Source organism: Alligator mississippiensis, chromosome 9 (genome assembly GCF_030867095.1).
Source record: "Alligator mississippiensis isolate rAllMis1 chromosome 9, rAllMis1, whole genome shotgun sequence".
Classification (NCBI taxonomy): domain Eukaryota; kingdom Metazoa; phylum Chordata; order Crocodylia; family Alligatoridae; genus Alligator; species Alligator mississippiensis.
The window spans coordinates 13,758,721-13,777,157 of NC_081832.1; the positions used below are offsets into that span (position 1 = coordinate 13,758,721).

General features: G+C 41.7%; 1 protein-coding gene across 4 annotated transcripts in view; it reads left to right on the forward strand.

Annotated features, from left to right (window-relative positions):
* The window catches only part of PTGIS (prostaglandin I2 synthase), a 74,580-nt gene extending 57,450 nt beyond the window's left edge, over positions 1-17,130 (forward strand). For all 4 annotated transcript variants that reach the window (XM_059733160.1, XM_019484533.2, XM_059733161.1 and 1 more), the window contains 5 exons: positions 801-982; positions 8,823-8,991; positions 9,876-10,057; positions 14,268-14,419; positions 15,268-17,130. In XM_059733160.1, the coding sequence (XP_059589143.1) occupies positions 801-982; positions 8,823-8,991; positions 9,876-10,057; positions 14,268-14,419; positions 15,268-15,415 (833 nt within the window). In that variant the 3' untranslated portion in view covers positions 15,416-17,130. The remainder of the gene's footprint in view (positions 1-800; positions 983-8,822; positions 8,992-9,875; positions 10,058-14,267; positions 14,420-15,267) is intronic.
* The last annotated feature ends 1,307 nt before the right edge of the window (positions 17,131-18,437 follow it).

Consider the following 18,437-nt stretch of genomic DNA (forward strand, 5'->3'; position numbering starts at 1 on the left):
TGGACTGCTACTCCTTAGAGGGAACATTGCTTAATACCATGCTGATTAACTGTGTTTCCGAATATAATTCACTTTCCCAATAGAGGCAAGGCTAAAAATGAGAATTTTTGGCACAACCCATGGACTATGGTATATCTGACGACAGAGGGGTCTAATTCTTCCTTCTTTGTTGCCTTCTGAGAATTTGCTTTTCGCCTCTGCCACAGTTATGGAGACTCACTGTTTAGGACAAAGGGAAGGAGCATTGCTCTGGAAAGCACAGAGACACTGAGCATATGGTTTGTAAGTGATTTCTGAGCAAGACCGTCCTAGTGTTTACATTGGACCAGATCTGGAAGAGCACTTATGGGCAGTAGATGGCACCATTGGGAAAGCTTTAAGTTTTCTGTGTTCTTATCACTGAGTGTACGAAGGTGTGATTGTAGCCCAGAGACACAGGCCCTGTTAGTCCAGGGTCTCTCTAGCACAGGATAACACAATTGGCAAATGTGGTGTCTTGGGCTTCAGCAGAAGCTAACAAACAGGGCAGATAAATACAAGATGCCCTGGGGATGCATTTGGGTCTCTAGTGTAGGTTGAAGCCTGCAGTCCTGTATCTTCAGACTGTGTACTAGTTGGGTACTGGTTCGGTTTAAACCAGGATGAGTATGTTTACCTGTCTACAGTTACATCTTCACTTTGCTTTATAGTTATATCCTCACATACTAAGCCAAGAGCTACTAAAACAGATCAGTTGCAGTTTTTTTCTTTCTCCCTGTCCCCCCATATTGAGTAACCAAATTTCTGCTTTTTATGTGAAGTGGAACAGAAGGAAGTAGCCAGAATCAAGAAGCGTCTCTGGAAACTTCTGTCGGTAGAAAGACTGAATTGCAAAGCAAATAAAAGCTCTTGGCTAGAGAGCTACAAGAAGCACCTAGAGGAGCTTGGAGTAGATGAGGATATGCAGTCCAGAGCCATGCTGCTGCAACTCTGGGTCACACAGGTAAAACTGCATCGGGTCTTTTGGCGAGAGAAGTCTTTTGGCAAGTGAGGAGGCTGGAAAAAGCAGAGCTCCATTAGAATCAATATAGACTGGGTCCACTGGAGAAATTATGATACTATTGGAAAATAAGACAACATTTATACCAGCATGGGAAAAATAACATTGACTTAACAGAACAATGCAAGAAAGCTATATCCAATGGGAACTCCACAATTGTCATCTAGACCTTCAATACAGCCTTGGGGTTAGAAAAGCACAGCTCCAGACCACTTGCAGAAAAGAAGAATCAACATTATTTTTATAATATAGAATCTACAACTTAGTGGAGGCTTCTGGTGCCATCCTAGAGAGGGCATTTCTCAAAATATGCACTGGCCCATTCCTTCCAAAGTTTATTTCCTTACAGGGCGCATCTACATGAGGCACTTACAGTGCATTAGCCTAATAACACTGTGCAGTAGTGCGTTACAGTACAAGTGGTGCTAATAGCCTACTGCCCAGGGTTATTAGGTTAATGAGTAGCGACACTAAATAACCATGCTCTGGTGCTACTGCGCAGTAACTCTAGGTACTGTGCATTTAGTTAGTACTTTAATAGGAAATCCTATTCTAAATACACAGCATCTAAGGTGCATTAATGAACGTGTAGATGTGCTTACAGTCTAGGCACTTGACACATTGACTCCAGAGTAATTTCCCTTGGATTTTGCTCTGTGATATATTTTACTCTGGAGTAAGGAGCAACACACGACCACTTCTCCCAAGCTGGCTGCCCAGAGTAGTACTGGAGCACCTTGTCCAAGCCAGCTTGAGTAAATGGCTACCCCAGAATGAGATTGACAATGATAGTAGACACATACACCTGAGTAACTTTCTCCGTAGCAAATTTACATCAGAGAAGAGTCTTTCTTCCAAAGTAAATGCTAAGCATCATTTGCCTACTCCACTCTTTTCATCCAGAGTAAACTGAGAATATGCCAGAGCCAACCTGTTTGCACACCAGGCACACAAACACAGATTCATGTCCCACTCTTACAGCACAAGGCCTTGGCTTTATTTTTAATGCATCTGGTATGGCAGACTTCAATTACAACCTGCATGCTTCCTCAGCAGAGTGTTTCAGCATAGGCAACTGGTAGGGGGTCCACGTGTCCAACCTGATGGGCTGGTGCCGCCCCTGACGGCCGACACTGATGCTGTCGGTAGAGTTGGTGCCCCCATGACAAGGCCGCTGCTGTCAGCAGCATCTGCAGGTGCCCTCCCAGATTCAGGAGGCACCAGTCACTCATGTGTTTCAGGGTGGTGGGTAGTCATGAGTATAGTACCCTATCCACTACAAAACTGGTGTGTTGTCAGTTTGCTGCTCAAGTGATCATTTATTGTTCCAAAGCCCTTTAGCAGGGGATCATGAGAGTTACAATATTCAGGCTTAGTACAGTGAATTATAGTCACCAGGAAACTTTAACTTTGAATGTTCTTGTTTTTTCAAAGGATTTTTTGATATCACAATTGGTGTGAACTGAGACAAGCGATACAAATCAATCATAGATCATTCTGTGCAAGTGAATTTGTTGGAGTAGATCCTCACTTGGTATACATTTGAAGCCAATAGAGCTATGCCAGTTTTAAGTAGTTGAACTGCTGTCTCTTGCTGTGTGTAAGCAATAGTGTTCAAAACGTGTACGTATGTATGTACATACCCATTACTCACAACCATAGCCCAAATATCCCAAAATGTTGAGTCACGGTTCTGAAATCAAAAGATTGTTGGAAAATAATGAACAAATAATAATATAATGAGCCTTTAGAGGTCACATTTTCAAGTTTTTCTCTTTGGGTATAAAGCTAGGAAATTTGCTTTTTTTATTTTTTATTTTTTCTTAAAGGGAAAGTGGAAGTTCTTACATAATGCACTGCATCCTGAAGCTGGAACTTCTAGAAACCAGCCAAATATTGTGAAACGCACAACAAAATTTTCAGAGTTGGCAACTCTAGTCACTGTTCACATGTAGGAGCAAAGGTTCTCCTTGGCTATATATGTAAACCTTTTCTTATGCACCTAACTAGTCAGAAACGTAATCACCACTGGGGGGTGGTGTCTGACTTATTGTTGAAAGCATTTATGTCCTTGCCCAAGGTGCTGCTCTCCCAGGAGAAGTAACACGTAGTCTCTGGCACAGATCACAGATGACAGTCTGTCTCCAGGTGTTTTTAGCTTGCATTTTATCACGTTTGACATCTTGAGCAGAGACGTTTTCTAAACAGCTATAGTTCCAGGCCTTCTAGAAAGTCAGTTTCTTGTCTGTGACATAAGGAAAAAAACCCTATAGATAGAAGCCTGGCTTCAAAACAAATGGAAGAAGAATGTGTAAAACTCCCACTGTTCTTAACAAGAAGTTATATCAAAACGGGCACAAGTAAGTACTTGAAAACAGTCATTTAAATTTACAGACACTGGACTAATGTTTTCTTTAAGCTGGGCATTCAAAATAAGAGACTGTTTTTTGAAAAATGTTGACATCAGTACAATTATAGTGGTGCAAAGTTGATGTAAAGTGGAGGGTCAGACCCATTGTCTATAAGCAGTAAGTGAGAGTACTGGCCTGGGACTTAATCAAACTGGGTGTACATGAGATGCTTTAGTGTGCAGTAGACTAATCTAATGTGCAGTGCAGCATCACCGTCTACACATGTGCAGCAATTACTGCCCGGTAGATTAGTCTAATGTGCCATTTTCTAGTACTTGTAGATACAGGTACTAGAAACCAGCACATTAAACTAATGTATCAAAGCACATGTGTAGATGCTGACCGGGAGCAAATTGCTTCTGGTCAGCCTAGGCAGCAGGGGGCCATAGGGTGGGGTGAGCTGTCCCAGCTTTGCAGGACATTGCCTCTCAGTCCCGTGGAGATTGAGACAGTCCTGAACTCCATGGGGCTGGGAGGCAGCTGATTGGTAACCAGGACAGCTCTCCCAGCCCTGTGGAGATCAAGACCAGCCCCCGTGCTCTTTGCCAGTCCAAAGCTGGAGCTCCCCTTAGCTGCTGTGGGGGTGGGGAGGGAGGTGGGAGAGCAGGGATGGAGCAGCCCCAAACTGAACTGCTTCTGTCAGGAGCAAATTTGCTCCTGACAGATGCATGTGCAGATGCATGCTGGAGCTCTGTTTAATGTGCCTGAATTTTCTGTGCAGAAAATTCAGACACGTTAATTGCACATGTAGACTTGCTCACTGGGTTCTGTTCCTGGCCCTGTATAACCTTCAGTGAGTCACCTCTTCTGTCTGTAGCCCTGCTTGTTTTTACTGTGGAGAAGCACTATATAAGAACTAGACGTTGTTAATATTCTATGGTATATACAGTCCTCAACTATCGGATTGGTTTATTATATGGGGTATCATCAAAAACCGATTGAAAGTCTCCTTGGATCAGGCTCTATATTTGTATATTGGATAATCTATGGCTACAAAAATCCATTACAACATCTGTTCTCTTTTATTTCTGGTTACTGTAGCTTTATTGCTTAATACTGACCAAGTTTTTCCTAAAGCCCATCATCTTACATTTGCATACAAGGAAACCTCATTAAACACATCATTTATCATTAAACTGTTGCCAAAAGCAGCATGGGCTCTGTAAGAGAAGCTAACTATGAAGTTGATTAAATGCAGCTGACAGTGAGCATGACTATAAAACACATGGACAATATTAAACAAACATACTGATGGGAACCTCTTTCTTTTGGGGGCCCTTTTTGAAAAAAAAAAAGGCAGGCAGGTGTTCTCTCCACAGAGAACTGGCATTGGGCTTGGAGGTACTGGAATAACAGGCTGGCTCCAGGGGGACCAGAGTCAGCCCTGACACCACTGATTCTGATGGAAACCTTCCCCTGCTCTCCCCTTAAAAAAATGTGCAGGTGGTACCCTCTACAGGAAGCAGCACCAGGCATGGAGGTACTACAATACCAGGCTGGTACCAGGAAGACTATAACTAGCCTTTACATTCTCCCTTTGGGGGCCAAAAGTGCTTGATCTTAGCCAAAAGGCATAGGCCAGTGCAGGCTGTCTTGATAAGATGTAATGCCCATTGTGTTCAGTCCCTCTCAGTGCTGACTCTTCCAAGTCATAATGAACCACTACACTCGATACATTTCAACTTCCTCTTCATTCCCACAGCTGAGTTGTATCTTTCCCATTTCAAAAGATTTCTGTTTCTTCACCAGTCTTAAATGTCTGGCAAATATCACCAAACAGGGCCCCAAACAATTCAATCAGAATCCCTGTTATCCCCTCTCTTGGCTGGTTGTATATGATTAGTGTGGCCCCCAACCTAACCAAGGTGGAGGTGGGCCAGGTCGTCCTACACCTCACCTGCATATTAATTTTTGGAGGATCCCAGGACTCATGGCAAGACCATCCAGTTCCAGTTGTGAGTGTGCGGTTAATTAGCACATGGTTCCTTTGTGGGGGATATCTGGAACGTACACAGATACTGATCAGTGCCAGTCTGCAGGGTCACTATGACTTGGAACACTGTTGACTCTGCTGGGCCCAGCCCAATTAACTACATGGCAAATTGTGAACCTTTTGGCTTTGGACTAGCATCATGTATATAGGGGGCATCGGATAAGTTAAGGGTGTAGGGAAAGATTGCATGTCTTTGTGACAAGGCAAGGGTGAGAATGATGGTTGCATGGGAGCACAGGTGTGCAGTGCAGATATTGTGTTGGGAAAGTGTATGATATAATGCCAATGATGTGATTTGGGCTGTCAGGTGAGCCATAGTGGCCACAGGACAGTTTTGGTAGAAATAATGCAATATATTTGCAAATAAAAAAAAAGCACTGTGGGAGTGTCTACATGTGCATTTATACCAGCTTAAATTTACTTGGCAGTAAGTGGGCAGCTTAAATTTACTGTGCATGATGCAGGTATCAAATTTACATTCAGGCTGAGCAGGGACCACCTACAGGCAGCTGCGCTGATGTTGGTGGCAAGGGTGTGCCGAGCGGGCACTGCCCGGAGGCAGCCACACTGACATTGGTGGTGAAGGCGGCCGTGACGGTGTTGGTAGCAAGGGGTGGGAGTGGTGAGCAGCGACCGCCCACAGACACCAGTGGCATCATTGGCAGTGGCTAATCTCAGGGGGGGCACATGCCCCTACCCCCATACCCTCCCTATGCATCACCTATGTAAATACCTGTGCTAAAACTTGCAGCAATTTCAAAAAAGGTAAAATGCATCAATTGTGGGATTAACTAATTTACTACAGTTATGGTTATTTTAAAGAAAGCGTTTTCAAATTTGACTCACTTCCATGGGGTCAGGGAGAGAAGGGTCTGACAGCAAGGACGGAAGGAGCTGGATTTATTTTCTGTGCTGTAACTGTGGGAAGGGGACAAATTCAAGGCAAATCTCCAATAATTAGATTCTATACCTGGAAAATTATAACAAATTTATACATTTTACATATATGGAATCTAATTACTGGGGGGAGGGGGGGTTATCTTGTATTCAGGTTCATCTTATATTTGAGTAAATACAGTATTTATCCTGAAAGAAACTGAGGTTTGCACTCCAAACTGCATAGTTTATCTGAGAGATAAAGCGGGGCTCAGTCTTTAAGAAAAACAGCTTGATGGGAGAAATCTTCAAAAGCACACATAGGTAATTCTGATTTTCTTTACTTTGCAATATTCAGTTTCACTCTCTAGTACACTGATGATATTATACCCATTAGAGCCACATCCCAACCCCGGTGGAGCCTGTGGAGAGAAGCCCATTGACATCAGGGGGGTTGGGGTGAGGACCCTCTGTGGTGGTATTGCCAGTGTGTTAGGAAGAGAACAGTTGCTTGTAACCTTTTGAAATATATTTGAGCTGTTATTATCTGCCTCAGTAGTATATACAATTGCTGCAAAGGCATTTGCATTAAGATAGGCACTGAAAAAGGTTCAACATTGACTTGATTTTTCAGTGCTTTGTTCTTTTTTGGTCTGACACCAGCAAACGAATCTTCCTCAAATGACATTGCACTGTGCAGTGGACTGAAACCCTCTTTTATCACAAGGCAAACTCGGGTCATTCACAGCTACTGTAGTTTTCTGGAATGTAATCTACAGGAAGATGAAAGATACTTTATTCTTTCTAATGTGTGTCTAATTCTGTTTAGTTCCAACATGAATAATTAAATGTTCATGTGCATTTATAAATGCTTGCATTTTAATTAAAAAGCAACCCTCCTTGAAAATTTAGGCAGCAAAAATGGTATCATGCTTACCAAAAAGGGAATGAATTATTTATGTGATACACTTTACTCTTTAAATTACTTAGATATAATGTACCGTAGATGCACTCTGTATTGACAGAAATGCACCTTTGCTTTTTACTTAATCATCACAATTTTTTTTTCTAACAAGAACAAAAATATACAGTGCTGGCCCATCAAATATTTCTCTCTACTAGTTTGACATGCGGACACATTTCCTCCCATACTCTGGGACTATTATGTCACTACAAATGAGCTCTCACTTAACAGTGGCTATATTATTATTATTATTATTATCTGTTTTGTATTGAGGTATTGCATAGAAAGATAAGTCATAGGCTAAGATGCCTGTGCTGGACAAACACAACAAAAAGCCATTCTTTACCCCAAGAAATGTGTACTTTACAATCTAGGGGACAGAAAAAGCACTATTACAAATCTCAAGCATTCAAAAATCATCCAGCCACTGAATTGTGAGTTTGTTTTTAAAATCATGGGAATTTTAAAATACATTTTTAGTTCTTTTTATTTGCCATGAAAATTAGATCCTTACTTTAAAAAAAATGTAAGCTGTTTTATTTAACCACATGACTCCAAGATCTGGCATTCGAAGATAAGTACTCAGTATTGTAAAATTCATGATTCAGCCTCGTGAGTTGGCTGTGCTGGAGAGGGCTGCATGTTTATAACATGTTTGGCAGGTAACGTAATTGGTATATGCTGGTAGTTTAAGGGTTGGCAAATAAAAATAGTAACTGAGCAAATCACAGTCCTCTTCTAATGACAACGTTTTTTGAATCAGGTGGATTTATACCCAGTAAAACTTACTGAGGTATGCACCAGACTGGCAATGGCAGTAACTGTAACCAAAAGAGCTTGTATGGCATTTAACTGGTGTGTAAGCTTTGGGCAGACTGTAGAGGGGTGAAGTGAGCCATTTTGGTATACTGTATACCCTATAGTATATACTATTGTTGAGACAGGATCCTCATCACAGAATTTTCCCAGGTGGATGTAAATTTTTCCCACATGGATTGCATGCTCATAAAAGTAGTATGCAATTTTTTTCTGTGAAGTAACTGAAACCTTATTGATTAAGGTTTGCCTGTTACTGTTTGCAAAAGTCTGCTGTTGTTTTGAAACTAGCACTGGATTTCTACATTTTGTGCCTCAACTTTCTGTTCCTGCTAGAGTGGGCTTCCTAGATGACGGCAGAACACTTGCCAAGCTTCTTGTCTTAGCTTTCTAGGCTTCTTCTTTTCTTGCCCTTGTTAACGGCAGAGTTGTCAGATCTTTCAAGTTTCTGCCACTTAGTTCTGGGAATACTACCATTAATAATGCACAGGAGTCTGAAAGATATTTATTGTCCTTTAAAGTCAGTCCTTCAAGAACGGTTTTGTGTTAATAGACTGAGCTGCCAGCCTAAACTTTTCACTTATTGACTGAAAGGAATTTGTAATGAAAATTGAATTGACATTGACTTGTGCCTTTTGCAATATAATGGAAGTCCTGCTGGTTCGAATTCACCCGCTTTACAATTTTAATAACTCTGATTCCTTTTGGGTGCTTTATTTTTAGGGGAATGCAGGCCCTGCGGTTTTCTGGCTTCTCCTATTTCTTCTAAACCATCCTGCAGCCATGGCAGCAGTTCAAGGTGAATTAGAAAAAGTACTTGGACACAGAGGACAAACAATGAAACAGATGCATGGCATTAGCCAAGAGATACTGGACAACACCCCTATTTTTGGTTAGTGCTCTTCTTTTGTGGATGTCGATGGACTACAGCATTTGACTTACAGCACTTACCATCATGTAACTTTACATATCAGTTAAAAATCTTTGGTAATGTAGTTTTTTTTTCCTATCTAAGAGTTTTTTGAAGGCAATGATTGCACGTGCAAAATGTACCTGCAAACACACCCTTAATTTGCCTGAGCAACAACTGTGCTTACTCACAAGCCCTCTCTACACATCAGCTGTCTGGGCTCCCATGCACAGCCGGGGCTGGGAGTTCTGTACCTGAGGGGACTCTCCGCCCTGGCAGCACCCAGCACTTGCGAACTCCCTGTGCATTGTGTGCATCATGAGAAACTGTTGGCTTCCTAGAGTGAAGCTGGGGTTTTCAGAGGCAGGGGGTCAGAATCGATGCTGGCACAACAGGCAGTTATGGCAATTGGACTATTTTCTCCTGTGCCATCATGTGTATAGTCTGGGACTGCTACATAGCTGAATTTGGATTTTGAATATGATGAAAAGGATTTTTTTAAAACTTGATCATATGCAGTTGACCTGTCATTAGAAATCTCACTCTTCATTAACAAAGCACTTGCCCCTTTCACTCGTTCTTGGAGGAGAATATTAGGGAAGATCCTTGAAGACATGGCTACAGCTTGCATTGTCTCTCCTTTGTTGCTTGTCCAGGGTCCCTGGGAGTGCAGGAAATGTGGAGCCCTCCAAGGTGTAAGCATCATTTGATAGCAGGTTACATGGTAGAACTCTGTTTAGCAATTTGCTTTGTTGGAAGTGGACAGTTACATCCATTATGCACCAATGCAAAGCGAACAGTTTGCAGATTGCTCACTTCTGTTCACTGGATGCAGTAATTCTCTGCTTGGTTTTCCTTTTGTGCAGACAGTGTATTGAAAGAAGCCCTGCGTTTGACAGCAGCCCCGTTTATCACCAGAGAAGTCCTTGAAGATGCATCTCTGAGATTGGCAGATGGCAGGGAGTACAGCCTGAGAAAGGGAGATAGGCTCTGCCTTTTTCCATATTTAAGCCCCCAGATGGATGCAGATATCTATGAAGACCCTGAGGTAACTTTTTCTTTCTGAGTTTTAATTCTCATGACACCATTCTTTGCTCTTCCTCCTCACAGTGCATACTGCACTGGTTTATTTAAAACTATTGAGTAGAAAATATGATACTGTGTTAACTGTTCTTGAACCTAAATTTGGCTCCTTTCACACGCCAGTTAGAGCTGATGCCACTTCAAGCTTGGCCTGTTTATAATATGGTTGATGATGATGGCAGGGGACTGGACTTGACCCCACGCAGCTGGTCCCTTCTGGTCTGTTCCCATGAAAGGCTCCAGACACCTGCATGAATATTTATCCAAGAGGTGCACTCATGTCAGGAAAAGAGAGAACACTACCTTCATGTTAGACACTTAAGAATTAAAACTAAATATTAAGTGAGAATTACCAGCAACAATATAGATTGCTTAAATTAGGTGGACTCTTCAAACAACCATAAATTTGGAAACTTGAAATTTTTTTATATAACCAGGAGCAAGCTATGAATCTTAAAATTTTCATGTGAGGTTTTGGCCGGACAAATGTAGAGCCTGGGTTACTGTGGAGAGAGCATAATAGATAGAAGTCCGTAGAGCTAAATAGATAGAAATCCATGATCCACCAGTCAAATGGGAGAAATGCAGCATTGGCAGCAGTAGGCTGACTTTTTATATCCTGCAAATGTGACTCAGGGTTGACCTCCTAGGGACCACTAGTAGGCATGATGAAGCCTGGGGATTCACTCCCCATGAGCTGTTGAGGCAGTAGCCCCTCTGCTGTGGCTGCCAGCGAGCTGCATCTGCTGTAGTGGTTCCTGCGTCTTCTGTGCAGCTGGGCTCAGGTCACTGAGTGGCCACCAGATGCTAACAGCACATGGTTACTCCCAGCTGGAATTAGCACCCGATCTTTGGAGCAGTGTGAAGGATTTTGTGGATTCTCTTTTAATAAACTCAGCTTTGATTTATGAGAACATTTTATCCCATGTTCCTTTCCTCTGCTTCTCCCTTTTAAGTGATATTTTTTAAGGAACACTTTTCTAACGAGAGGTGCTTTTTCTCTTTTTGTCCTCCAGAATCAGTGTTTTGGGAAAAGCTGGGAAGGCATGCAAACTTGAGCTCTAAAAATGAAAAAGTGGAAACAGTGGTATGTGAGGAGGAACACTGGCTTGTTATGGGGACTGGAATTCCATTTTTCAGTTGCTATAACAACTTGATGTAGTGCTTAAATATAGAAACATCTGTTACCCCTGTAGTCCCCCCTGCTAATTTTGTAACAAAGAAACAAGCTGGTTTTGCTTCCTCTCCATGGAACCTGCCAGGGGCCAAGATGCCAGAAATGATACCAGCCTTGAAATAATGTAAATTCTGATAAATACAGTTTATAAGCCAGGAAACCCAGTAATAACTGGTTAAATTACTGTGCTCCAGTCAGAGATGGTGTATGCAGAGTCTAAATGTTAGTTTAACTCAGCAAAACCTGATGACAGGTTAGTTTTAAAAGAAAAAAATCCTCAAGCAAAAAGAGAGAAAATTGACTCATTTTTCACTCTAGTCACAACTCCTTTCTTGACGACAACAACAACTCAACACCTTTTGTCATAACTGGCTCTTTGACAAATTGTGCAGTTCCTAGTGCTATAGTTTTACAACTAGAAGAGATTCAGAGTTGGCATAGGTAAGGGACAAATCTTGATATCTTGAGGTCATGCTTACTGAAGTCTGAGGTTAAGATTATTGCAGGCAAGAGTGTACCTAAGGCTATTATGCCAAGGAAGGAATCCATGAAAAATACCAGTGGAGTTGGTTTGCTGGTGGTTTGGTAGAACCACCTGCATCTACAGGCAAATTAAATATACTGGCTGCGCCAAACAAAGCCTGTCTCCTTTATAGACAGCAGAGGTACATTTGCTAGAGAAGGGGAGGGAAATTTGCTCTGTTGCTGTAATGCAGTTTTTGTTTTGTGGATAAGCTGAAGATTTCAGTCTGCAGAACTGTCAGTTTGAAGATGTCTCAGCACTATGCAAGGCAAGCTGTTAGTTGTGCATGGTTTTTTTTAATGTTTAGGCCCATTATTCAGTAGTTCCTTCTTCATTCTAAAATGAAACTGCTTTTCTTTTTATGAAGTGGGTGGTGCTGAAGAATGTTTCCCAGGTTGCACAGATTTGTTGTTGCTTTGTACTTGATCAGAGCTTACAAGTGCCTCCAGGAGGAAGAGATTGGCGATTGTGGATAGCTCTGAAAGCTGCAGTGAAAACCAGTGGTTCAAAGTTGAACTAGACAAATCCAGGTTAGAAATATAATAAATGAATGCCAGGCAAGTATTTAAAAGTGATAGTTTAGCTCAACCAGAGTGTAAATCCTTAGCTGGTGAATGCTGTCACAGTCCCATTGGAGCCAGTGTCAACAGGAGCCAATTTTTATATCAGGTGAAGGTTTCCTGCATTGACTTGATGTAAGAAATTAGTGGGAGAGGATCTGTGCCCTGTGATGTATAGAATAAATGATTAAACTGGTCTCTCCTGGCCTTAAACTCTATGAATGTATGGGCACGTCTATGGCAATGTTGCTATGGAAGTACTATGGAAGTTATCTTTGGAAGTACTAAAGCATGGTGCTCTACAGGTGGCTACCACGTGGTGCATGGGTAGATTTTGCCGCTACATCACTGTAGTGGTGTGCTATACTGGGGGGGGAGCATGCCGTTATGGCGACGTAGCTGGGATCATGTCTAGACCCGTATGATTGCTATGTCGCTGTAGTGCACCGTATGGTGATTTAGCACGTCTCTGTCACCATAGGGCAATGTGTAGACACGTCTTACATGTGTGCTTGCTGGGGACCAATATTTTCTCATCAAGCTCCATGAACTTGACATCTGGCTATGGTGCTGATCTGTAGATACAAAGAAACCAAGACCAGCGCTGCCCTGTAGACTGGATTCGCTATAGAAGCAAATCACTTTGATGTACAATTTCAGTCAAGTTTTTTTTGTGACACTTATTGTGCAGTAGCTTAATAACACTGTGCAGTAGTGTATTAGCATGGTTTTTGACTAGCACACTACTGTGCAGTGTTATTAGGCTACTGTGCAGTAAGCAGCTTGTGTAGATACATTCTGTATGTATTTTAGCCATTGACCTAGAATAAGCAAAATAACCAGAAATCTGCATGGGAAGGGCTCATTCACTTAAGTTTGTATTTTAATTGCTTTGGGTTCCTTAGTGCATGACATAAAGGATCCAACATGAGTCACCAAGATGAAAGTACTCAGTATTCATAGTTGTCTGCAGGCAACCAACCATTGGAGCAGGACAGATATGTGCATGACTTAAAATGCAAGAAGTGGGGAATGCCTGCTTGCTGTAGGAAATGGAGCCTCATATTCACTATTGGATGAGGTCACTGATGGCTGTCTGTTTCTTTGCATGATTCACAATGCGTAACTCTCTTCTGGTGTATGGTGGACACTCTTGATTGTGTCTCTTTGATAGGCAACCACGTTCCTAGGGTTTTGGCTTCTCCTACGTGCTGTCATGAAGTTTTGCTGTTTTTAGGGAAAAGAGCTCAAGTCCCTAGCAGCTCCATTTTATGTCCTGGCTGTGCTTAGTAGACTCTAACTAGGAAAACAGAGGCCTCCAGAGTCTTCATGGATGGACAGTCAATTTAGTTCCCTTCAACGTTAATGGTCAAATCAGGTTATATTCAAAGATATACAGAGTCTAACTTATTAAGAGAGAAAACAAAGCAAACCATTTCCTGCTGTGCTAATATAGCCTCTGAAAACTGTATTGCCGAAGGCAGAGAGCACACGCTTTGAGGTTAAAGATTCATAGTAGTAACCTTCCATGCCAACACCCCTTCTCCTTTTTCCTTTGTTGTCTATAGCAGGCTTCCTTAAAATACGAGAACCCCTTCAACCTCCTAAAGGACTCCCTAGATGAGAGAAATTCCTCTCTGTTCTTTCCCATGGCATATAACCATGTTGACCCATATTCTCCAATCCTTATTCAGGAAGTATGTCCATAGTGTACACTTTGGGCTCCACCTCCCTTCAGAATATCTTCCTACATACACCTAAGGAGTCTGCAATGTTCTTTCTAAACTAGCAGTTCAGCTAATATCAGGAGAATACAAATATACAGCAAATAATCATTTCTGTTTCAAAAACAGCTACCTGCTCTAGCAACATGTCCAGTAACCAGTAGGTGGGGATTTGCTTTATTCTTTTTCAGAAATTCAAATATGACAGATTCCTCAATCCAGATGGCACAGAGAAAAATGACTTCTATAAAAGAGGGACTAGACTCAAACATTACAACTTGCCATGGGGAGCAGGAATTAATACATGTATTGGGAAGTTCCATGCAATTAATAGCATCAAACAGTAAGTAACATAAAATGCCTACAGTATGGTTTTTATCCTGGCCATTTGTAATTTTAATGATAATAAACTCCTAGAAGATTATAGAAAATTAAGGTTTTTTTTGTATTAAAACTCACCACATGCAATACTTACCCAGGGACTGTAGAATTTTGTTTGTGTTAATATGTTGAGACCATCCATAAAATTGGTGTCTACCCTTCAATAAATCAAAACTCTTTTAGAAATTAATTTTTAACTTAAGTAGTATTTTTAACATCTAAGATGACAAATCTCCAGACTATGTAAATAGGTTATTTATGTCACCATAAATAGTGCCATATTGAAAGTGCTCCCAAGCTCATGACTGCTGTATACTCATTGCTTCAGTTTCATAGATCTACATTACACATACAAAATGCATGAAAAAAACTATTTAGGTTGCAAAGTCAGGCGTCCAAAAATTAGGAAATGCCAGAAATAAGATCATCTGTACAACTTTAATTCAGTCCCCTCGGGCTTTATGATGTAATCTTGAATCACAGGATTACGTGCTATTTTTCTCTACTCTGATTCTCAGTAGCAGCTTGAACCATTTTTCCTGAAGTTTTCCAAAAACTTCAGCCTGAAACACATTTGGCATGAACTATATCAGACTGCACAGTTAGAATTTGGCACTGGAGCAGACAGCCTAGAGAAGTTACAGGATTCCTTTCATTGGAGGCTTTGAAGTGTTAGATGAACAGTTTTTCTGGGATTATTTAGCCAGACATCATCCTGCTTTAAGAAGCAGTTTAGACTATGACCTCTAGAACAGAAACCAAAGGATACTCTGATGCTAATCTGACTATTTTATCTTTTTTTTTTTTAAGGTTTGTTTTCCTCCTGTTATCCTGTTTTGACTTGGAACTGAAACATCCCGGTTCAGGGATCCCAGAGTTTGACAAGGAAAGATATGGCTTTGGAATATTACAGCCAGAAGGTGATATCATGGTTCGATACAAGTTGAAAGCTTCGTGAAAGAGCAATGGCTTCTCTTCCGTCATCCACTTGTTCTCATCTGTGTTGAACTGTATCTCTTGTCTTACCACTGAACCAGTTCTAAATCTCAGCTTTAAACTTAATTGGGGGGATAGTAGCAACTAGGACAAGGGTGAGCAAAATACAGCCCGTGGGCAATATCCAGCCAGCCAAATGATCCTGTCTGGCCCACTGACTGCCACTGGGAGCCTGAGGAGGGAGGGCTGTGCCCAGCATCTCTTTGCCGCAGCTGGGGCCAAGCCAGACAGTGCAGCTTGCAGACTCCCCATGCAGGCCCAGCTGCTGGAGGCCGCAGTGCCACAACTGCACCGCATCAACATGAAGCTGGGCTAGGGGAATGGATGCTGGGAGGTGGGGGAGTCTGCACACTGTGTGGCACAGCCTGGCCTTGACTGCAGCAGAATGGAGCAGAGCAGGGTGTAGCCCTTCCTCCTAGGGGTCTCAGCAATGGCTGGTGGGCCAGATAGGATCAGTTGGCATCTTCCCACCACCCCCAGCCCTCAACAGCTCACCAAAACTCATTAAGTGGCCTGCTAGCCAAAATAATTGCCCACCCCTGAACTAGGATGATGTCATAAATTTTAGCACCTTCCATTTTGCTGCCTTTGTAGTTGTGAGGCTACAGCTTTAATGCCACATGACTGTAGCTAATAGAGCTACAACACTCCGCAAAGTATTTTTAGTAATTAAACACTAGATACTCTTAGTGAACTTTGCATCATGAAAGCACATTTTAAGGGAAAATCTAGCTGTCAGACTCTATAGTGTGCAACTCTCAATTAACTCTGCACATTCATTCAAATCCTTGGGTACTGGGTGACTAAATATAGGCAGCAGAAATATGATCTCAAGTATACAGAGACCTAGGTTTTATTCCTGAGTAGCTGAGCCCTGGTGTCCATGCAGAGGGTTGGTATTCCTTGACAGCCACATAATGAGAGAGAACTTGAGGAAGATACTTTTGAGTGACTCAGCATCACTAAATGGAAGGTGCTTTAACTGATCAGCTGAGCTGCTGGAGGAAAAGAGCTATTCCAGATTCTAGTTTTATAGCCCAGATGATGGAGGGCCTGGAAGGTAGATAGGAGAAGAGTGGTGGGAGGGTATTGAAAGGTGTCATTACATTTAGCTCTCCAGTTCTGCAGTTGTTGTATGTAGCTAGGCCATCAGGCATACAATGAGAACAGACTTTAGGCTGGTGGATACTGAGGCTGCCAAGAGACTGTTGTTCCATGCTGCCTTTCTTCCACTTATGTTGGCAGCAGGGAGAAGCAAGAGGGATTTGGGAGAGGGCTGATATAGAAGTCTCTGCACTGGCTCAGCACCAACAAAGGATTCCCCACTGGGGTGTGGGTGTTGGGTGTGCTGCCTTCTGTCACATTGGTGCAAAGCAGCTGCCCCATACTGGAGAATTGGGCCATATTCTATTATCCACATTCCAGTAGAAGATGCCTGGCTTAGAGTCCTTGTGATTTAAGCAACTAGAAGATTCAGTCTCAAATTACAGTCTTGAACATTTGGAGAATAATGATGGAATTCGTGGGATATATTCTAAATAGAATTTGCTTAATTTGCACCTGTTCCTCTCCCAAAATATTTGTGTAAAGGAATAAAGAAGAAACCTTGCTTTGGGTCAGTTTTAAATTAAACTTGATTAACCTTTTTGTTTGTTAAATAAAAATACATGGACATTGTTTGACTGGTTTCAGAACGTTGTGCCGGTGATAAGATTTTTCATCTCAGAAAACTCAGATATTCTTGATTTGTATATTTTACCAGGAGGAAGAGAGATGTTTACACACCTCTCCAGGAAGGCACGCGATACACACAGCATGTTCAAGTGCAGGTAGTCTTTTAGTTAGACAAAGAAACTATGGTACAAGAATGTTAAAGTTGCAGTGCCTTGCACTCAAAGTTTGAAAATGCCAGAATGACAGTACCCTATGCTACTTTGATTCAGTTCATTTACACACATGCAATGCATTAGGATACAGTTTTATATTTACATGTTCACATATGATTTAAAACTAAATGTTCCCGTCAAGTTTTTGTGACTGAAGTTGAAACCAAACTTTTCATTACAAAATGCCACTCTTGTTTTTTATTGCTTTGAAACAAAAATAGCCTTAAAAATCTCACTTTTACAATAGAGGCTTATTTAAAACACTCTGCTTGTGTGTGTCTTGGGGCTATTAGCCACTTCAGCTAAAATAACACATTATCATAGTTGGGATGCTTTTCTTTAGACTGATCTGTATTTGCAATATACAGTCCATCTCCCATATTTCATAACTAGTCTGGTAATAGCCCTGTTAGCTACTATCCTTTGCCTCTCTATGGCAATTTCTTTAAATGCACATTTCTACTTACTTCTGATAACTGAAGAACTAAGCATTTAAGTTACAGCTGGGAAAGGCATTTTAATAGTTCTGTTAATTTTTCCAAAAAGTTATTAGTACACTTTAGATTTTTTTATAAGAAAGAGATCTGTGCTGAACCCTATATCCCAGGACAGGCACCCCTTGTAACCATAGACTGCTACAAGGGAGCTTCACTCCTAAAAAAGTGAAACAGGACCACAAAGTAAATGTAGAAAAGGGTACATTTGGGGTACCGGAGTACTCGGGTACCAGGTTATAAACCACTGGTTTAGGGCCTAACTACAGTACCTGAGATGTTCTTGGCTTTGTGTGAAGCCACAGCAGCTTCAGTCAGTTGTGCACCTTCAACAGTGGGACCAAGCGGATGCTGAATGTTGTCCTTTACCTTTAAAGCAACATCAATGGAAGTGTTTGTAGAGGTTTCTGGACATGCTGGGTGGGTACAAGTCATGTTTGCAGCCTAGGAAGAATGACTGAAGATAGCCAGTTGCATTGGGAGGGAACAGATGATTAGGTATTCTTTACTATTGTACCAGAGAAACAGTATGCAGTTACTGCATGCTGCCAGCTGCAATATGTTTATAGTGATGCGGGGCCAGAACATGGACCAACTCCCACAT